The sequence below is a fragment of the Amaranthus tricolor genome, chromosome 9 (assembly GCF_026212465.1).
Source record: "Amaranthus tricolor cultivar Red isolate AtriRed21 chromosome 9, ASM2621246v1, whole genome shotgun sequence".
In the NCBI taxonomy this organism is placed as follows: Eukaryota; Viridiplantae; Streptophyta; class Magnoliopsida; order Caryophyllales; family Amaranthaceae; genus Amaranthus; species Amaranthus tricolor.
Window position 1 is genome coordinate 11,878,259 of NC_080055.1, and position 18,379 is coordinate 11,896,637.

The 18,379-nt window shown below is 32.3% G+C and overlaps 2 protein-coding genes across 4 annotated transcripts; one reads left to right on the forward strand and one right to left on the reverse strand.

Annotated features, from left to right (window-relative positions):
• Positions 1–4,187: 4,187 nt before the first annotated feature.
• On the reverse strand, positions 4,188–10,904 carry LOC130823935 (mitotic spindle checkpoint protein BUBR1). Of its 2 annotated transcripts, XM_057688766.1 has the most exons (11): positions 10,566–10,902; positions 10,405–10,464; positions 9,779–9,923; positions 9,543–9,700; positions 5,863–5,947; positions 5,708–5,774; positions 5,560–5,614; positions 5,286–5,454; positions 5,121–5,206; positions 4,661–4,735; positions 4,188–4,569 (listed from the first exon to the last, which is right to left on the reverse strand). In XM_057688766.1, the coding sequence occupies exons 1-11, from the start codon at positions 10,802–10,804 to the stop codon at positions 4,506–4,508; spliced, it is 1,203 nt and encodes a 400-aa protein (XP_057544749.1). In that variant the 5' UTR covers positions 10,805–10,902; the 3' UTR covers positions 4,188–4,505. The 2 variants fall into 2 exon arrangements, with proteins under 2 accessions (XP_057544749.1, XP_057544750.1); XM_057688767.1 differs by lacking the exon at positions 10,405–10,464 and having other exon boundaries at positions 10,566–10,904.
• Positions 10,905–13,943: 3,039 nt separating this feature from the next.
• Positions 13,944–18,188, forward strand: LOC130823172 (protein EARLY-RESPONSIVE TO DEHYDRATION 7, chloroplastic-like). 2 transcript variants are annotated; one of them, XM_057687801.1, is made up of 4 exons: positions 13,944–15,120; positions 16,051–16,217; positions 16,878–16,962; positions 17,771–18,188. In XM_057687801.1, exons 1-4 carry the CDS (start codon positions 14,168–14,170, stop codon positions 17,961–17,963), a joined length of 1,398 nt encoding a protein of 465 aa, XP_057543784.1. In that variant the 5' UTR covers positions 13,944–14,167; the 3' UTR covers positions 17,964–18,188. The 2 variants fall into 2 exon arrangements, with proteins under 2 accessions (XP_057543784.1, XP_057543785.1); XM_057687802.1 differs by lacking the exon at positions 17,771–18,188 and adding an exon at positions 17,100–17,764 and having other exon boundaries at positions 13,965–15,120.
• Positions 18,189–18,379: the final 191 nt, after the last annotated feature.

An 18,379-nucleotide genomic window follows, 5' to 3' on the forward strand; every position in this document is an offset into this window, starting at 1 on the left:
AACAACATATCCACTCTTTAAAACATTTTATTTTTCTTAAAATATCCTTTGAACATTTAGTGTGGGAATTTCCTTAAGTAAATATATTTTCTTGATCCAAAAATAAAGGTATCAACTAAAAAAAATGGCAGTAAGCCGCAATACTCAGAATTATGATGATAATTCAACAATATGCAAACATGATTTTGTTATACCAAAAATCAAACAATGATAAGTAGAATCAAATATTGTAGAAGCTCCGATCATTGTAAGTGATATGAATCTAAAATGACATAATAGTCATGCATAATGACTTTTAGCCAACTACTACACATATTGATACAGTTGAAGATCTTTGTTTTTTTTCGGTGCTTTAAAAATGTCAATTACAACCAAAAAGGTTAAATATCATTCCACATCTATCTAAATAGTTTTATATATTCAAACTTTACACAAATAATGAAACAAAACAAAAAATAATCTTACATCCTTATTTCGATATTTTATAAATAGTGATCAATTTCTCCACATATATTTTTTAAATCTATTTTAACATATTTATATTCCTTGTGGTCTACACAAGTTTGCACAAATTTAACTTATGATGTGACTTATGCATGTTCAACCATCCATAAGAATAACGACTGATATATATGCTATAAAAAAGGCTCCAAGAGACTTTGTTGAATTCACTCAAGAATTGGCTAGACAAACAATTCATATCGTAGTGCAAAAATATGACTACATTATTCTATCGTAAAAAGGTCTATGAGTTTAATGAAACATAGGCTACAATGAACCTAAAATTATTCGATTGTAAAATCCGTTTTGCTACGAAACCATATTTTGCACATTGAATCATATGTAAGACCATAAAGGTAAATTGTAGCTCTGCTATTCTAAAATATTTATATGGGAAATTCCATGTGGTAACCCTGAACTATCGGCCTTTTCACGTGGTACACAAATATTTTTGAAATCCACATGGTGACCTTTCTACGGTAAAGACGCAATCGCAGACACGCTACGAATACACACACTATCTCAATTTGGAGACATGGAAGCCCTTGAAAAGATGATTGGATCTGATTCAGAAGTTGATGTTGATAAATAAATGAATCTGCTCGACCTGCATTTTGATTTTATTAGCTATCAATTTGAAAAATGCTTATATCATTTGCTGGGTATTTCATGGCGCTAATTTTCAATCTGTCTTCCAGAAGAATGCTCCTTCTTTTCCTTAATTCTTTTGTGCAATTATCACTCATCAACACATTTTCCACTCTTAAACTAAAACAAGAAATATCATCCTAGGAAGAGAACTTTTTCACATATTTCTCAACGATGTACCCTCCAAAAAACTTTAAATCCAGGCAAATCAATTTCTGTGTTTCAACCCACAATCTTTGTTACCAATTGTTTAATTCAATTCAATTCTAGATAAATATTTTATTATATCAAACTCTATTCTCATTATAACTTATAACTATATACGATGCGGTGCGGATAATATTTATCTCTTTTTTATTTTGTGCTGGCAGTGAAATGAGATTATTATTGCCATATTTTACTTGTACAAATCAATTTGGAGTTAAGAATAATTTTTGGGTTCCTTTTACAAACAAATCCCTATTTAATTTTTATTAATTTACTCCAATACGTTGGTGCTATCTATGATTTTGAAATTTAAGTTTGCCCACTAAAGACCGATTATTAGTGGGGTGTGGGTGTGGAAGAGTTCATGTAACTCGTACTAATTATATATGTATGTTTAATGTGTAATTAACAAAGTCATCTAAGCTACTTATTCTTTTTTTGAATTGATTCAGGAATTAAAAAGAAAAATTTAGAAAAAATTCATTCAAAAGTTTTAGTAATTTCGGCCAAATAAAGAGAAAAGAAAGAAAAAAAAATTCAACAATTAGATTTTTAATATTCAATTTTACTAATTCAATCATTAATCCTTAAATTATATATTTCAAATTTTTTATTAATTTAATCATTATAATGTAGCTCCAAATCTATTAAACAATGATGTCATTCGATCGTTTTCCGAAAAAAGGTATAGTGAATAATGAGTGAAAAAAATACTATAAGCCTTTAAATTTTTATGTTATAACTTATAAATAAACACAATATTTTATCATGCCATGTATATTAAATAATGAATGAAAAAGTAAATATTGATAAATTTATTTGATCATGAGTGGAGTAATAGTGTTTTTCTAGGTAGCAAAAAAATGAAATTTTATGACTTTTTTTCCTTACCATTAAAATTGCCTTAAAGGGTCTGCAAAGATACTTGTATATCTGAGACGCAACAATATTAAAGTTGTGCTTTGTAACTAGTTAGAAATAATGATGGGTCCAGGATCCTAATTCCACTCTTAGGGTTTGGATATCATTATTAGGCACAAGGCACCCAGCAAATCAAGTTCCAAAAGAAAATGAATCTTGATATGAAAATTTAAAAGAAATAAGTAATTTAATATAAAAAAAATTTCATTGTTTAAACATATTTCTTAAAATAAGCACTTCAAGCACAATACTAAGGTTTAGAGTATGTTCGCTCTTAGTAACATTGGCCTATTATTAAACTGAGTCAACAAAAGTCAGTTTAGTAATCGGTCGCTCTTAGTAAAAAGTAAGTGCGAACATATACCAAACGGTTAACATTGAGTTAAAAATGCTTATTTTGGGAAATATGTCTAAACAATGTATTTTAAGATTTTTTTATACTAAATTGCTTATTTGTTTTAACTTTTCTTTTGATATGGGTTTAAGGTCTTCAAACTCAGACTAGAGACCAAGACCAAATTCACTCTCTGGCTAAGCCTATTAAACCCATTTAAGATCTACTTTAGACCCGAATTAATTTTAGTTTCATTAGCCTTTTTTTATATTTATTTGAACTCAAGATAGACTAACATACAACATACAGACTTATTTAATACAATTAAACCTTAAAAACAAAAAAAAAGTTTAAGTATGAATAATTTGGTTAAAAAATTTACAATTCATTTAGAACTCTAAACCCATAAAACTTGGTAAATCTAAGCCGAAATTCCCAATTATCAACCCTAAAGGTCTATATTCATGTATGAGTCAACTAATTAATGAATTTAGATCCAAATTCAAGTGGACAAGACCCAAATCTGCATTCATATGACAAGTTATAAGAATGAAAATTCGAAAATAATAAGCAAAATAATATAAAAATTCAAAAAATAAGCAACTTTTAAAATTAATTTTCAAAATAAGTACTTTTGCTCAAAGCACATATTCGAGGTTGTTAATAGTGAATAAAGAAAATTGGTCAAAAAAGTCAAGGTCTTTATTCGCTGTTAGTAACAGCGAACAAAGATTTTTACTATTTTAACCAAGCTTTTTTATTCGCTATTATTAACAGTGAACAATTGCGAGGCTAAATAGGCGAACTTGCTTGCTCCAATTTTAATTGTTATTTTCTAGGGCAATGCCAATTTTACAAGGCTGAACTTTAGACTTTTAATTATTAACTTCCATATTTTATTTCCTAAAAATTTGGGATAGTTGATAATCATGGGATTAAGGGTGATTTCACTCAATTATATTAAATGACCTAACGTCATTTTAATTCAAAATCTAAAATTAACTTCCATATTTTATTTCTTGAAATTTAGAAAAGTTGATAATTATGGGATTAAGAGTGATTTTATTCAATTATAGAGTAATTGATAACAGTAGCTTTTTAATAATTAAAAGCCTAAAAATTTTAAATTTTAATTGCTATAATTATTTTAATTAAAAACCTATTCCTTATTTTATTTTAAATATTTTGGAAAAATAGGAAAATTAATAATTAAAAGTCTAAAAATCAGTCTTATAAAATTGACATAGCTCAAGAAAATAGCAATTAAAATTGTAACAAGAAGTCCGCCTAATTAGTCTCACAATTGTTCGCTATTAATAATAGCGAACAAAGAAATTTGGTTAAAAATGGTCAAAATCTTTGTTCGTTGTTACTAACTAACAGCGAACAAAGACCTTGACTTTTCTGAGCAAGCTTCTTTATTCGTTGTTAGTAATAGTGAACAACCTTGAACATATGCTCTGGGCAAAAAAATACTTATTTTGAAAATTAAGTTTAAAAATTGCTTATTTTTTAAAATTTTTATATTAATTTGCTTATTCTTTTCAAATTTTCTAAAGAATAAGATCATATCATGCTCAACATTGGCCTACATTTAAAATTGCAAAGCGATTTCCATCACACAATGGATTTCAAAACATAGAAATAATGCATTTCCTTTAAATTTGCGGAGATCTCATCTTAGTTGTACATTGCAGATCCAGGGGAAGGTTTCCATTGATGACAACTACAATCTGAGGTTTTAAAATCAAACATTTCCAAATTCATAAGTTTCTTGGTAAGACAGACAAAATATAAACCCTTTTGAACAATCGCATAATATCAATGTTATGCAAAAAGAAATATTAAACACCAGAGAAGATTACATGATGTACGAGTACATGATAAAATTATTTCATCGCGGTAAGCTGCTAGCAGGGAAGTTGCGCAGTGGATTTACCTTGAGCATTTCAGTTTCCCTGCATGAAAGCATTACAGCTACAACTTAGAACTTTAAATCAGAAAGCCAAATGAGGCTCCAATACCAGTTTGATGTCTTTAGTAACATACCTATTGATATTATCCTCATCCCTTTCCTTTAATAGCAAATTTGAATCGTTTTGAGGATCAGCAGTTTGTTGCAATCTGCATCAGGTACATAACACACGGTATAAGCCTAAATAAAATTTATGCGCATAAACCAAGAGCAATATGTTAAAGATCCTCGATATGTTGAATTATTCCCAACAAAATAGGACAACCATAAAGGCTACACTCTACAGGTTTCACATGTAAGATGCAACCTGTATGAAAGTGTCATCGGTGCTCTTTAAAGGGGAAGCAAAATCCCAGGCTACAAGACGATGAACAATTCTTATGATAGTACATCTTACTATTTTAGGACAGAACAATTGAATCATTTTGATCATGTGCTACTATATTAAGAATTTGAATCAAGACAAGTCTACAGATTCTTTCACGAAGTCCTTGAGTGAGGTTCGCATGAATTCTTTTAGTTTATAGTACTCACCTGCCATGTTCACATTCTTCATCAACAAAGACTTCAATTGCAGGAGTGGTAACTCTTCCAAGTCTACTGCCAGGTCTTTGCATAACCTGTGTGTAGTAGATTGTTAAGAGTATGCTAATATAATAGCCTTTCATCTTAAAAGAATAAGATAAAACACATACTTACCTTATATGATGTCCACTTTGCAGGGATGGCTTTGTTCTCTTTGTTCCTATCTTTGTGAGTGGCAAGGGTATCCCAAGATTTCGATTCACCTTTTGATAAATCTAATCCATAATCAGAGTTGTTCTCCATATTTTTATCCTTGTACACAGATAAAGGTATACGTTCATCCCTAAAATTACAATAAAATATTAGTTCTATCACGAACAAACTCAGCACTCGAGGCGCTTATCCAGTCATACTATGCTGACTCCTCACGGCAATTATGGTTGCCTACCTATTTCCCTTGTTACTTTTCCTGGAAATTTCTGAAACTCTCATTTGGTTTCTTCCTGGTTGAAAAAGAGAGGAAAATTTTAGTACAAAATGGAAGGAAGATGAGCAATAGTAGTAGCAATGCAATTCAGGCCAGAGGAAAAGCTCACTGTTTTCTCCTTCAGACAGCACAGTGCCGAATCCTCGAACTGATAAAATATTCTCCATTTCATCTTCCTGAACAAGCAAAACAAATAGCAATTATAAACATTACAAAATAGCATCAAATTATCTGAAATTGACAGCATTAATTTAAGATCCATACATCAGTAGTGGTTTTAGTTCTTGCCATTGTACGAGCCAGAAATTTCCTGTAAGCTGCTTCCAGCTTATCATGTGGTCGAGCATTTCTGTGCATTGGAAAAACTTTAATTCATAACATATTTGCTTCATGAATTTTGCAGTCTTCATTACACAATAATGAAAAACGTGCAAATAAGATATAAGTATTTACAGAGTGAAAGAAAAAGTACTGATACATATGCTTAAATTTACAAAAGAAAATTTAATGAACCTTATACTAGCAGAAATGTAGGTTCTTAGACAAGGTAAATTATGTTTTGCCGGAGGATGGAGCTTTTCCCTTTATTTCAATTTTCTCAACAAGCAATTAGGTCGATAAATTAACATCGAGTCAACTCAAATGTGGCACTTTGAGGATATTTAATGGTGACCAAAGAGTTTACTATTAGAAGAGAGATACAATAAAAAAATAGAAAAATAGTTCGAATTGAACTCAACTTTGCTTATTCCCACATCGTTAGGCTGAACTTTGCAAATTGCATTTGTTGGGTTGAACTCTAAGAGTGGTTTTTTCATTAGGTTGTTTACCATTTACCTAAATAGCATGTAAAATAAAAATTTTCTCTATTTATTTAAATTACGCCTCTACCTTCCAAATAACAAAAACTCAAGCGCTACTCAAACAATGATGTTTATAACTACTGATGTGCTATCATTTATACCGACCAATGATTGATTTCTAACTCATTTTGCACAAATGAGAAATAAATACTCGTACAATGGGCAAAAAGAATTATGCATTGAAGCAACCAAAAGGAAACAAAATTACAAAATCATACTTCACATTACTTTTGTTGAATTGTGTAGTACCCTCAATAGTATTGGGCAGTAATAAAGGATCTTTTTTCTCTCATTTATAATTTATTCTCCAGTGCAAGACTCATTAACATCATTCTAATTTGCCACTCATTTCATTCTTTAGATTTATAATAATAGATGTAGCCCAAAAGAAGGGGTTTGAATCAGAGTTGATGAAACATAATATTTGAGCTTAAGAGCCTTTAACCTAGCTTCAACATCATCTAAAGAAGAAGATAGAGTTAAGGTTGATGGCTATGATGATCTTCAAATTGTTCGTCAAATGATCAAGCTATAATTTTTACTAATTTAATAGAAATTAAAATAAACACCCCAAAAAGTGAAAATCTAATTATATACAAATGAATAATTTGCTTGATTGAGTTCTACAACCTACCCAATTTAAATCTCTAGAGAAATAAAGAGTGATTAGTGGACAGGGGAACGAAGAAGGGAAGGGAAGGAATTTAATTTTGTTTTACAATTAGTTTAATATAAATTTTATTTAATTTTCTATTTATAAATCTTTATTATTTTCGAATAAAATACAAAATTCAAAATTAGCTTACACGTAATTAGTATGTGACTTCCTGAGAAGAAAAAAACGACCTTCAAAGTTCAACCCATCGAATGCAAGTCGCAAAGCTTAGCCAATTGGTTTGGGAAGAGCGAAGTTGAGCGAAATCATAACAAATTTTGTGAAAAAATAATTAAATAGAAAAGATATAAAATTAAGATCTTTACTTTGGTCTTCATTCTTCATGAAGACAAAATATTAACACTAAACGTAAGATTTTAAGGATAAAAATATTAAAAATATTGTGTAGACTTAAAATATTTGGTCACCATTAGATATCCTCTTAGAAATGTCCATTAGTTGAATGATACCAATGCAAAAGGCACTAATTCACTTGAATGGCTAGTAAAACCAAACATCACTTGGATAGAAGTATAACACTGAAGTATCAAGTAATTCAGATGAACAGTTGCTTCATTAGATTAGCAGATTATGATCAGACGACGATGGTACAAACATAAAACTGCAATGGATAACCTATATCGTTTGAGCTTTCTTCCCATCCATTCTAATATGTTTGGATTAACAACTTCATTAGGCATAGTTGAGTCAAAAAAACTTAGTTCCAGAATCCTCAATCAAACAACCTCTTCAAGTCGAATCCTTACGAGGAAGCCATATAGAATGGGAATGTAATAAATGTTGTTCCTCATACCCAAGGAAGGTAAGAGTCAACGCTTTAGAAAAATATGGTGATTATTTCAATAATTGAATGGGGAAGATACCCTTGAGTATATTAACTTCTCAATTTCAAATGTCAATCCAAATTAAAAGACAATATAAACGTAAACTATATCCAAGAGACAAAGAAAAGTTGTCAAGATGATACACTGCTTTCCTTGGCTTAGTTGAAAATAAATGAAACCTATGTGCAAAATAATTGAGAGCTATGTTTAGATGAGTCCGGGCTTGAAGCACAAAAACCAAAACCATGTATGAAATGTTACATGTCGTTAGAGTTATTGGTGACTTACGTGCACCATTCAAGGCTATGCATTAGTATGCATGCACAGAAGTGGAATCTTTTGGGTGTTTAAGTTAGTCACTTAATGTGAAGTTAAGTTGAAGGATTAATTTGTGTGTTAGTATTGGAGTTTAAGTGGGTGTTGAATGCATTAAGTTATGAGGCATTTAACAAGAGACTTAAACATGGGTGTAATAAAGATGAATTAAAGCATGATGAACGATAGTTAATGAGAAGATGAAAGGGTGAAGATTCTTGTACGAGGCATCCAAGTAATGAAGCATTGCCTTGATCGAGCATTGGATTCGGTTTTTGACTCTTAATGTTCCTTGAAGTTGTTTATTGTGCGTTAATCCTTAGCCTTAATTATGTAATACTTATTATGTACAAACCTCTATAAATAGAGGTCTCATATGCCATTGTAACATATCCATACCTCAAGCCTAAACACAAGCCTAATCTCTTCTCTATTGTAATTCTCCAATTTGAGAGTTCTTTGAACTCCATTGTGATAATATAAATGGGATACTACACACCGGATGACGTAGCATGAATTGGGTGAACCTCGTTAAATCTTTGTGTCATTTTTATTGCATTATTTTCTCCTGCAAACATTGTTTTCATTGAAAGTGTAATTTGTTCATCACAAGACTTCATACACTCGATCTTGGTAATATTGGAGTTTGAAACACATCGTTTGAACTCTAATATAGCGTCGTTTTTACATGTCTTTAATGACAAAAAGTAGATAACAAGCACACTACTTAGCAACCAACATTTCCTCATGGATGTCTATCATAGGAAGAGATATCTCTCTAACAAGAGAATAAAATGACACGTAATGAAGCCATCAAAAATGCATTTGACGTAAGACATAATAATTTTAAGAGCTTGCTAATTTAACTTCCTAAAAGACATCACAATCCAAACAATAAGAATAAAGTAGCAGATGAGGAAAGATACTAGGTGGCTAATGACTAAACAATAACTATCACTGAAACAAAGCCTATTTGCTAGGAGTAACAACTGCAAGGTTGTCTAGAAACTAGCGCACTTCATTCAATGCAATACTATTAGTTAGCCCAACCATATTAACACATTAATCACGTTTTCTAATCAAATATTACCAATTACTCTCTTTCTTCTTTCAAACATCTGGTCAATGTTGCAACGTCAAAAAGACTGACCTCAACAAACAAGTGAAAAATGATTAAAAAAAAAAAAAAAAAACAAACAAACAGAAAAACATCCAGAAAAATGGCAGAAATAATTTATATATAAGTATTTGATTAAGTGGGCTCACATTGAAAGGGCTTGATTGAAAATTTGATTGGCAGCTTTGATCTTGCGTTTGGATTCCATATGCAAAGCATAAGAAACATAATATGCAGAATGAGATTGACCAATCTTGTTGGCATCCAGAAACCTGTATATTACTTCAGCATCCGCACAATTTTCAGCCTGAAATTATCCAATACAGGTGAATACTTATATCCTATTGCACACAGAAGGAAAAAAAAAAGATGAAAAGAGACTTACATATTGAAGCCAGATTCTAAGATATCGATGATCGTCACGATAGCGATCGTCATGCCAAAATGTACGAACGCACTCCTCATAGATTACAAGCAAGCCTGAGGAATCTCCACCAGCAGGAAAAGCTTGCTCCACCCACTTTATGCACCTTTTAGGATAAAGCAATGATCTTTCAGTACAACAACATCAATCTATTACCCAATGCCATTTGGGGTCAGATCTATGCAACACCATTTGCAACTTCAGAAAAATAAAATGTACGTATGATTCAATGAACAATTTTTGATATAATTCATTATAATTCGAAACCAAATAACCCTATCGACCGTTGAAAAGCCAGAAGGGACCAAAAGTTTTCAGGTCAACATTAAGATGTTTAGGTGAGTTGGATTGAAAATTTCTATGGAATTAGAAAATTTAAGCAACTTTATTATGTTTAGCAAGTATTATCACTCAAAATAGTTTAAAATAATGTGTAGGTCAAATAAGCAAAAAATACGAAGTACGTTTTTCTAGAGATTTTCAAGTTATAGAGATTGAACCTCTAACCACAAGATCGAAAGATCAAGGTCGATACCATCATATCTTTCAATATTGTTAGAAAAAAGAAACACCAGAAAGAAGATTACCGAAGCCAGGGTTGAAGAGGGTCATCACCAACATACTCATCAATGGCTTCAATAAACTTCCTGAAACGCAAAAGAAAAAAAAAAACAACAAAAATGAGTAATTTTCTGTGATTCAAGTGATTCATTCAATTTTTTAATCGAAGTAGTAAACAATTTTTTACCTTCGAGTAAGAAGTAAAGATTGCTTGAGAGGAAGATGGTAGTGAGATTTAAGTGATTCATTCAATAGCTTTACATTACGACCTTTTTTCAAAGGTCTGACATTCTCTTTTTGATTATCCCATAGAAATTCATCTTCTGGTTCTTCTTCTTCAGATTCATGAGTTCTCTTTGAATTTTCACGCATTTCCATAAGATATTTGGACTCTGGATCCATCTTTTCATAATTTTCTGTCGCCATTGCTTTAATTAAACGTGACCGAGATCGTCACTCAATCGAAGTATTAAGCAAGAAACTCAATCAACAAAAACTAAAAACAGATGAAGAAGAGAAAAAAAGGGTTTTCTGGATTGTAATTCAAATTTTTAAAAATAGTTCCGTTGGAATGGCAGTGGGCCAGTGGCACGGCTTTAATTTAGTGCTTAATGTTACAAATTATAATTTGTTTTTTTAGGGGTACGTCACAATTTTTTAAATATTTCAATGAGAAGAGAATATTTACTGGAACTAATATAAAAATTTATTTTTAAATATATTTTTCAGTCTTAAGATTCTTTAGTGATAAGAAATATGCTTTTTTTTTCTGAATTTCATCAGTTTTTGGTATGAAAACTTAATCGTTTGAAATAAAACTTAATCATAGGACTCATTGTTAGTGATGGTAGTAGTTGGTAGTAAATGATCATGAATTCATAATTGTAAATTGTAAGTAATGGTTCTTAATCGTAATTGTTGTAGTTTGGAGTTGTTGTTCGGCTATTCTTGTCATTAATTGTTTTTGTTAGTGTGGGTTACTGAGCTAGTGTTGCAAATTGTGATACTACTATTAATCAATCGTTATTGGTTGCGTAACTTTACTATTATTAGGAGATGTAGAAGTTATAAAAAAATTGATGATGTATTTTGAATCATACTATGATTTATGGGTATTACTATAGAGTTCATTAACCTTAATATTATTGCTACGCTCATTGTCAAATATATATATATAGAGAAGTGGAACTTGTGATATTATGTTATTACTTTTATCAAGGTCCTCATTGATAAAAAGTTTATAGTTAAGATAGCCATGTGTTTTTCAATCCCCAAGGTTCTAATTGATAGAATAATTTATGCTAATAAGAAGTATCCCGTGCGCATTGCACACCCAAGGGTTCTTATTCATAGAAAGATTGCACCTACGTAGAGATGGCCATGAGTCGATTTATTCGTATCCGAACCGCAAACCGATCTAAACAAATTCGAACCGAACCGAACCGGTCAAGATTCGAGCTTGAACTGGCTCGAACCAATAGGCTTGACCAGTTCGAGTTAGTTATTAAAAAAATTGAATGCGACCCGAACCATTGAACCGATGGATTCAAACCGGTGAACCGTTGAACCGGTTCAAAAAACACAAACCGAACCTACGAACCAAAGCGAACCGTTGAACCAATCCTCTCAACAGCTCTTATTTTGAATTTTCCCTCCCTAATTTTTTTATAAATACTCACGCAAACATTCACTTATCCTCACATCTGATCATCTCAATCTCATTTACTATACTCTATAAGAAATCTACTCTCTACATGCCTTTACAATCAGTAAATTAATTAATCTCCAATTATTTCTCTCTCTAATTAATAAAACAATTAGTCTCAAATTCAATCTTTCTAACTAACAAAAAAAACAAGTCTCTAATTATTTCTTTTTCTTTTAAACAAAATAATTAGTCTCGAAATAGCAAATTAATCATGTCTTCTTTCATTAAAAAAGCTTCAAAAAAATTGTTTGTTTCCGGTGAAAGTAAACACAAAAGAAAAACTTTATCAGATCCATCAACAACACCGTTAGTTACAAACTATGAAAATGACTTCAATACAGATAATGTTATGCAATTTGGAGCGCAGTTAGAGGCGGAACTTGACATTTGAGCAACAACGCCTCTAAATGTCAATAAATCTTGGAAATTATTGGCTGCTTCAGGGTTAGGGGCTCGACGAGTCATCCAAGATACATGTAAGCTTAATGAATTAATGTTAGTATTTAATTAAAGTGTAGTTGATGTTTGATAAATATATTAGGTATAATTAATTATGGTTTCTTTTACATTACTAACTTCATGAAGTGGAAGAAATTAATTATGATAAGGAGTTTGAAGAACATCATAATCGTTTTTCAAGGTGGTAGTAGACCTATTTCCTTTATATGAAAATATTGTTCCAAGGTTGCTAAAGTTGATGAGTTAGGCTTTGATGTGTTTTGTGATATGTGTGAGAATGTCAAACTTAAACTGATCACCAAGTACTCCATGAAAAAAGGTATTTAACAAAATTCTTAAGTTTATTAGCATTTTATTACAATTGCATTTTTATTAATACTTGTTTATTACAAATTAGATAGAGGTACAAGGACTATTGCTCGATGTCTATTACAAAAGCATGGAATCACGAAGGACAGTTGTAGTGCTAGTGCAAGCAGGAGCCGACAAACACACCACCTTCAACAGTAAAATCCTCTAAGATTTTCTATAAGAAAAAATTAACTTAAATCAATAACGACCAAATAATTTTAAAAAATTATTAAAAAAAAGCAATGACGTTTTTCATAAACTGTGACACAACCACACTTTTACAGTTTAAAGGAGGAATATATTAAAGCAGCTACACTTTCAAATGACAATCGAAATCATATCATATAGTAGTGCTACATATATGCAACTTGCCTTCATTATGACTTTTATTAGGGTGAATTATCTTAGAATTTACGCTAGCATGAATATATCAAATCTATAACTTGAGGCAAGCCATTAGAATTGAAGGGATGGATGATAGGTCTCCTATACAACAATGTTTACATCTAGCAACTAAGCATAACAATATGATTTTGCTGAAAGTGGTTATCGTTTTATTTAGTTGCTAATGAATTGAAGGATGTTACATTTTCACTACCACTAGTTATTGAAAATTAGAAGAATGCATGTTGCAATTCAGTAAGACATTATGAAGACTAATATCACAGTAAAATAGATTTATGTAAGAGACTCACTGAGTCACTGGTCATAGTTCACCATGATCAAATAGGAGAATAGATAATCTATATAATTGAAAAATTAAAATTCATGAATCCCAACTGCTCAAGTTAGTTTTCTCCTATAAAAAATCCTGACAATATCAAATTTAATCGATCTAAATACAATATTTATGTCTTGAATATTTAGGAAAATTCATGGAGTATATGTTCATTTGTGTGTACAAATGTATACTCCTAGAATATAATAAAGTTTTTTGTTTTTTTTTTTTTTTTTTTTTTTTTTTTTTTTTTTTTTTCTTATGAAATTGTGCCATTTTAGAGGCTAGAGAGAGTACTCTTATAATCTTATTAGACGGAGTCAAGTTATCGGTACCAGCGCGGGAGTTATACAGGGCCCACAAAAATATAAAAAAAAAAAAACAAAAAAATCTGTATTCCTCGTTCTCTCTGCCCCTACGCGAATTTCCCACGTCAATTCCCCTTCCTCTGCAACTTCTCCATTAAGCTTTCTTCTTCTTCTTCTTCTTCCCAATCCTCTTAAATCCGCCATTCTCGTATTCCACTTCATTCTGCATCTTCTCTATTTCAACAATGGCGTCTCAAGAGAATCATTCTAATGCACGACAATCATTATACCCTAACATTGATCAATACAACCCCGATTCTTCCTCCCCTTTCATTTCTAACCCTAACCCTAATTTTTATCCCAATCCGAATCCTCAATCTTCTTCGTCTCTTTATCCTTCCATTCATATGGAAGATTTCGTCCAAAACCTTTTTCCTGACGGTTACCATAACCCTAATTCTACTACAGGAACTCATTCTGATCCCGGAACTCCTTCTGCTCCTCCTGAACTTGAATCTGAACCTGTTCAAGAAACCCTGATTACTGTTCCTGGTGCTGTTGTCAATCTTATTGACCAAAATTACAGCGTCGAGCTTGCTTTTGGAGATTTTTCGGTTCTGCGAATTCGTCAAGGTGATAATACCGTCGCTGTTCTGGCTTGTGTTTCCGATGAGGTTCAATGGCCGCTGATTAAAGAAGAGGCGATTGTCAAAGTTGATGATTCACATTATTTCTTCTCTTTATCGGATTCTAAAGAAGGGGATGAGGTTTTAAATTATGGGTTGACTTTTGCTTCTAAAGGACAAGAGGGTTTGCTTAAGGAATTGGATGTGCTTTTTGGGAGTTTTGGGAATTTTACAGTGCAGAGTGTATCAGAAAAGAGTAGAGGAGGTTTGGCAGAGGTGGATGTTTCTGGTGAGATATCACCCGAGGAATTGAAATCCGATGAGAATAAGAGAGTGGCAATGGAGAGGAGTTGTGGAGCTTATTGGACCACGTTGGCGCCCAACGTAGAGGAGTATAGTGGCTCTGCTGCTAAGTGGATTGCTGCCGGGTCAGGGCATCTCATTAAGGGGATTTTGTGGTGTGGAGATATAACTGTGGATAGGTTGAAGTGGGGTCATGAGGTGTTGAAGAAGAGGCTTGATCCTGCTGAGAAAAAGGAGATTGACAAAAATACAATGAAGAGGATTAAAAGGTTACCTATACTCCATAACTTTGCTATTTTAAACTTGTTATTAGTTTTTGTGATTTTTCTCTTTATCCATACACGCATACCGGCTTTGAGAATAGGATTGTGTTGTTTACTTTTCTTTTATTACATATTTGGCTGGTATTTATGTTGGGTTTGCTGCTTTTTAATGTGCATCCCTTGTCTTCTCGCTAGAGACTAGATTTTAAGATTAGTAGGTATTGAAAAAGTGGTCAATGTGATTTTCCTAGTTTAAGGTGGTTATAGAAAAAAGTAGCTAGGAAAGAGGAAAGCAGATGAAGTTTTGCTTTTTGTGAAGGATGTTGTTACTTTGGATCTTTGGTATATTCTTGAGCGCTATGCACTGGTAAATATGGTAAAACAGAGTGTTTTGGTTTGGAGGAAGACATTTTCGATTGATTATCTTCCATGAGAACATACATCTTTGTTCAAGTCCTGTTAAAGATATGTGAAAAATAAAGGCATGAGAAAGCTGGAGAGGAGGATATGATGATTGGTGAGAGATGGAGGGGAATGTAGGATTATGCTATAAGATGAGGTTAAATTGTTACCTTTGGATCAGTATTGCCAAATCACTCTGACCCCATAGCTAACCAAACGAGGAAAAATTAGTTTCCTACATAAGGATTCTCATGCCAGAAAAGCATAGCCTAAAGTACAGCACCAATTTGTGTAAATAGGAATATAGTCATGAAGTATATACCAGTCAATCCACGTCTTCTATGAAATTTTTCTAGGGTTTTGAAAATGAAATTAAGCTATAAATCTGATGTTATCTGAGTAAGAGTGCCTACTTAAATCCAATTTTACACTGAATATTCCTTGTTGTATTGATATGCTTTGTTATCCCAGTTTTACAATTGTATACGTTTTTTTTTAACTTAGTCATCAAATGTGGTTTGCTTGTATGTACAGGGTGAAAAGGATGACAAAAATGACCAAGCAGGTAGCGACTGGTGTTTTGTCTGGCGTTGTAAAAGTTTCTGGATTCTTCACTAGTTCAGTGGCTAACTCAAAAGTGGGAAAGAAATTCTTCAGCCTATTACCTGGGGAAATGGTGTTGGCATCACTGGATGGATTCAGTATGTTATTTTGTCTGTTATTTTCTTTAGGTTACAGTTATTTGCTGAATTCAACTAGAGCTCTAAATGCTGACATTCATCTAGCTCTGTTATTACATGTTTAGTTAGCTCTATGGATTTTTTCTTGACTGAAATGCTTGTTACATTTACATATCCTATAACTGGGTGATATCATGATGTCTTAGGTGGTTTTTCGTTTTCTAACCTGATTAGAGTTGGATAGTGGATAATAGAATTAATTCTCTAGGGTCTTGCTTGATCATCTCATGTATTGATGTAATGAATATTTCTTTAAGAAATTCTTTCTGTTTGTTATTAGTTTAAGTTTACTTGAAAGAGGTAGTATTTTATGCCAATTAAGATCTAATTTGAATTCGTTGCTGCATATCTCGGTCGCTATGTTTGATGATCATAGAAATTTATGAATATAGCAAGATGAAATCTCTACTTTATTTTTTTTGGGGAGGGTCTAAATGTTCTTTTATCTTATTTCTTTGCGGAGTCTCTTTATTGCGTTATGATGACCTTACTAATGTGAATTGTGATTTTGGACTTGATGCTTTATGTCTTGACAAATAATGGCCGTCTTTTTAAAGTTGATGCACACATCACTTTTTCAGGATAACTTCCATTTTTACAATAATCTTATTTTGCGTACAGATAGAATCTGTGATGCTGTTGAAGTAGCTGGAAAGAATGTCATGTCGACAACATCTACTGTGACTACTGGACTAGTGACACATAAGTAAGTGCTTTACTTATTTAGCCTGATTAATCACTTCGAAAGTTCTTATTGTTTTTTTGGAAACACTCTAGCGTAGGACCCCTTTGCCTATCTATGATTTTATCTTCCAAGTTTTGATGTTTATTAAAACACCCCAGTTGGCTGTTGCTTGTGAAGAGTGCAGGCTATTGGTGGCAGGTATGTATAAGTTTATCGGGGGGAATCTGATAATGGCTTTGATCTTTGTGGTCCAGGATAAGGCTAGTTTTTGAATACCTATAACTGATATAGTTAATTATAGACAAGAAACAAAAGTATAGACTCTACACAGACCCCTTCTCTACCTCATTTGCTTCCACCAATTAAAAGGTTAAATAAAGAGAGGAAGATCATGAGTAAGAAAGCTAACTGTTGGTTGGGATTGTGACTGTCTCCTGTCTTGGTCTTATCTGGAATGACATAATTAGGAGAATCTGTTCACCTTTCAAGGATTTAGTCTTGTTCTTTTGATTTTAGATACTTTTCCTTTGCTTAATGGTTGTCACATCCGCAATTAGGATGTCTGGAAAAACTGTTACATTTCTTAAAACAGATTGGTTTTTGATGTGCTTTTCCTAAGTACCGTGATTAATTTTGAATAATGAGTAGAATGTGAATCCATGACTATTTTAGAGGTCATTTAATGAATCTTTGTTGTTTCTTTAATTATAAGGAGTTGAGATATTGTGACTGTGAGTAATAATTTTGGACAGAGGGAGTTTAGCCTAGGAAGTAGGAATCAAGAGGAAAAATTGTAAGCTGATACAGTGGTGCCTTTTTTGTTATGCAGATATGGAGAGGAGGCTGGTAAGGCAACACATGAAGGGATGGGTGCAGCTGGACATGCAATTGGTACTGCATGGACTGTGTTCAAGATCCGAAAAGCCTTAAACCCTAAGAGTGTCCTTAAACCTACGACTCTGGCAAAATCTTCTCTTAAAGCAGCAGCTGCTGAATACAAGTCCCAAAAGAGTTCGAAATGATTACCGCTATGCCTAGGAGCCTTCCAATGATATGTAACTGACATCTTAGCACTGCTTTCAATCAGTCTATTGTAACTTTTTGTTTGATCCATTTATTGTATAACATTTAATTTTGGAATTGGTACTTGCTACTATATACTGTAACTTTAAACTATGTATCTTTGAATTGTTTCTCTTGTGTATAAGATCTGGTTCCATGGAAAATATAAGATCCTGTTGTTGAACTACACCATTCAAATGTACTGAGGAATCACAAAACATCCATCCATCTTTCCTTGTCTTGCCTCCTAAACAGAAAAAAGGGGGTAAATTATCTCCTGAAATTGTTAGTCTTACTATTCTGGTGAGCAGAAATGGAGGATCAAATTAAAACCCACTGATTTAATAAACATTCTGGTAATCTGCAATCACCTATC

Excerpts from the sequence above, each read along its gene's own strand:
- LOC130823172 (XM_057687801.1), top strand. The coding sequence starts at position 14,168 with ATGGCGTCTCAAGAGAATCATTCTAATGCACGACAATCATTATACCCT. Across the intron at positions 16,218-16,877 it reads GGCATCACTGGATGGATTCA|ATAGAATCTGTGATGCTGTT; the intron begins GTATGTTATTTT and ends TTTTGCGTACAG. Across the intron at positions 16,963-17,770 it reads ACTGGACTAGTGACACATAA|ATATGGAGAGGAGGCTGGTA; the intron begins GTAAGTGCTTTA and ends TTTGTTATGCAG.
- LOC130823935 (XM_057688766.1), bottom strand. The coding sequence starts at position 10,804 with ATGGCGACAGAAAATTATGAAAAGATGGATCCAGAGTCCAAATATCTT. Across the intron at positions 5,615-5,707 it reads GCTGTCTGAAGGAGAAAACA|GAAGAAACCAAATGAGAGTT; the intron begins GTGAGCTTTTCC and ends TTTTTCAACCAG. Across the intron at positions 5,455-5,559 it reads AAAAGTAACAAGGGAAATAG|GGATGAACGTATACCTTTAT; the intron begins GTAGGCAACCAT and ends TTGTAATTTTAG.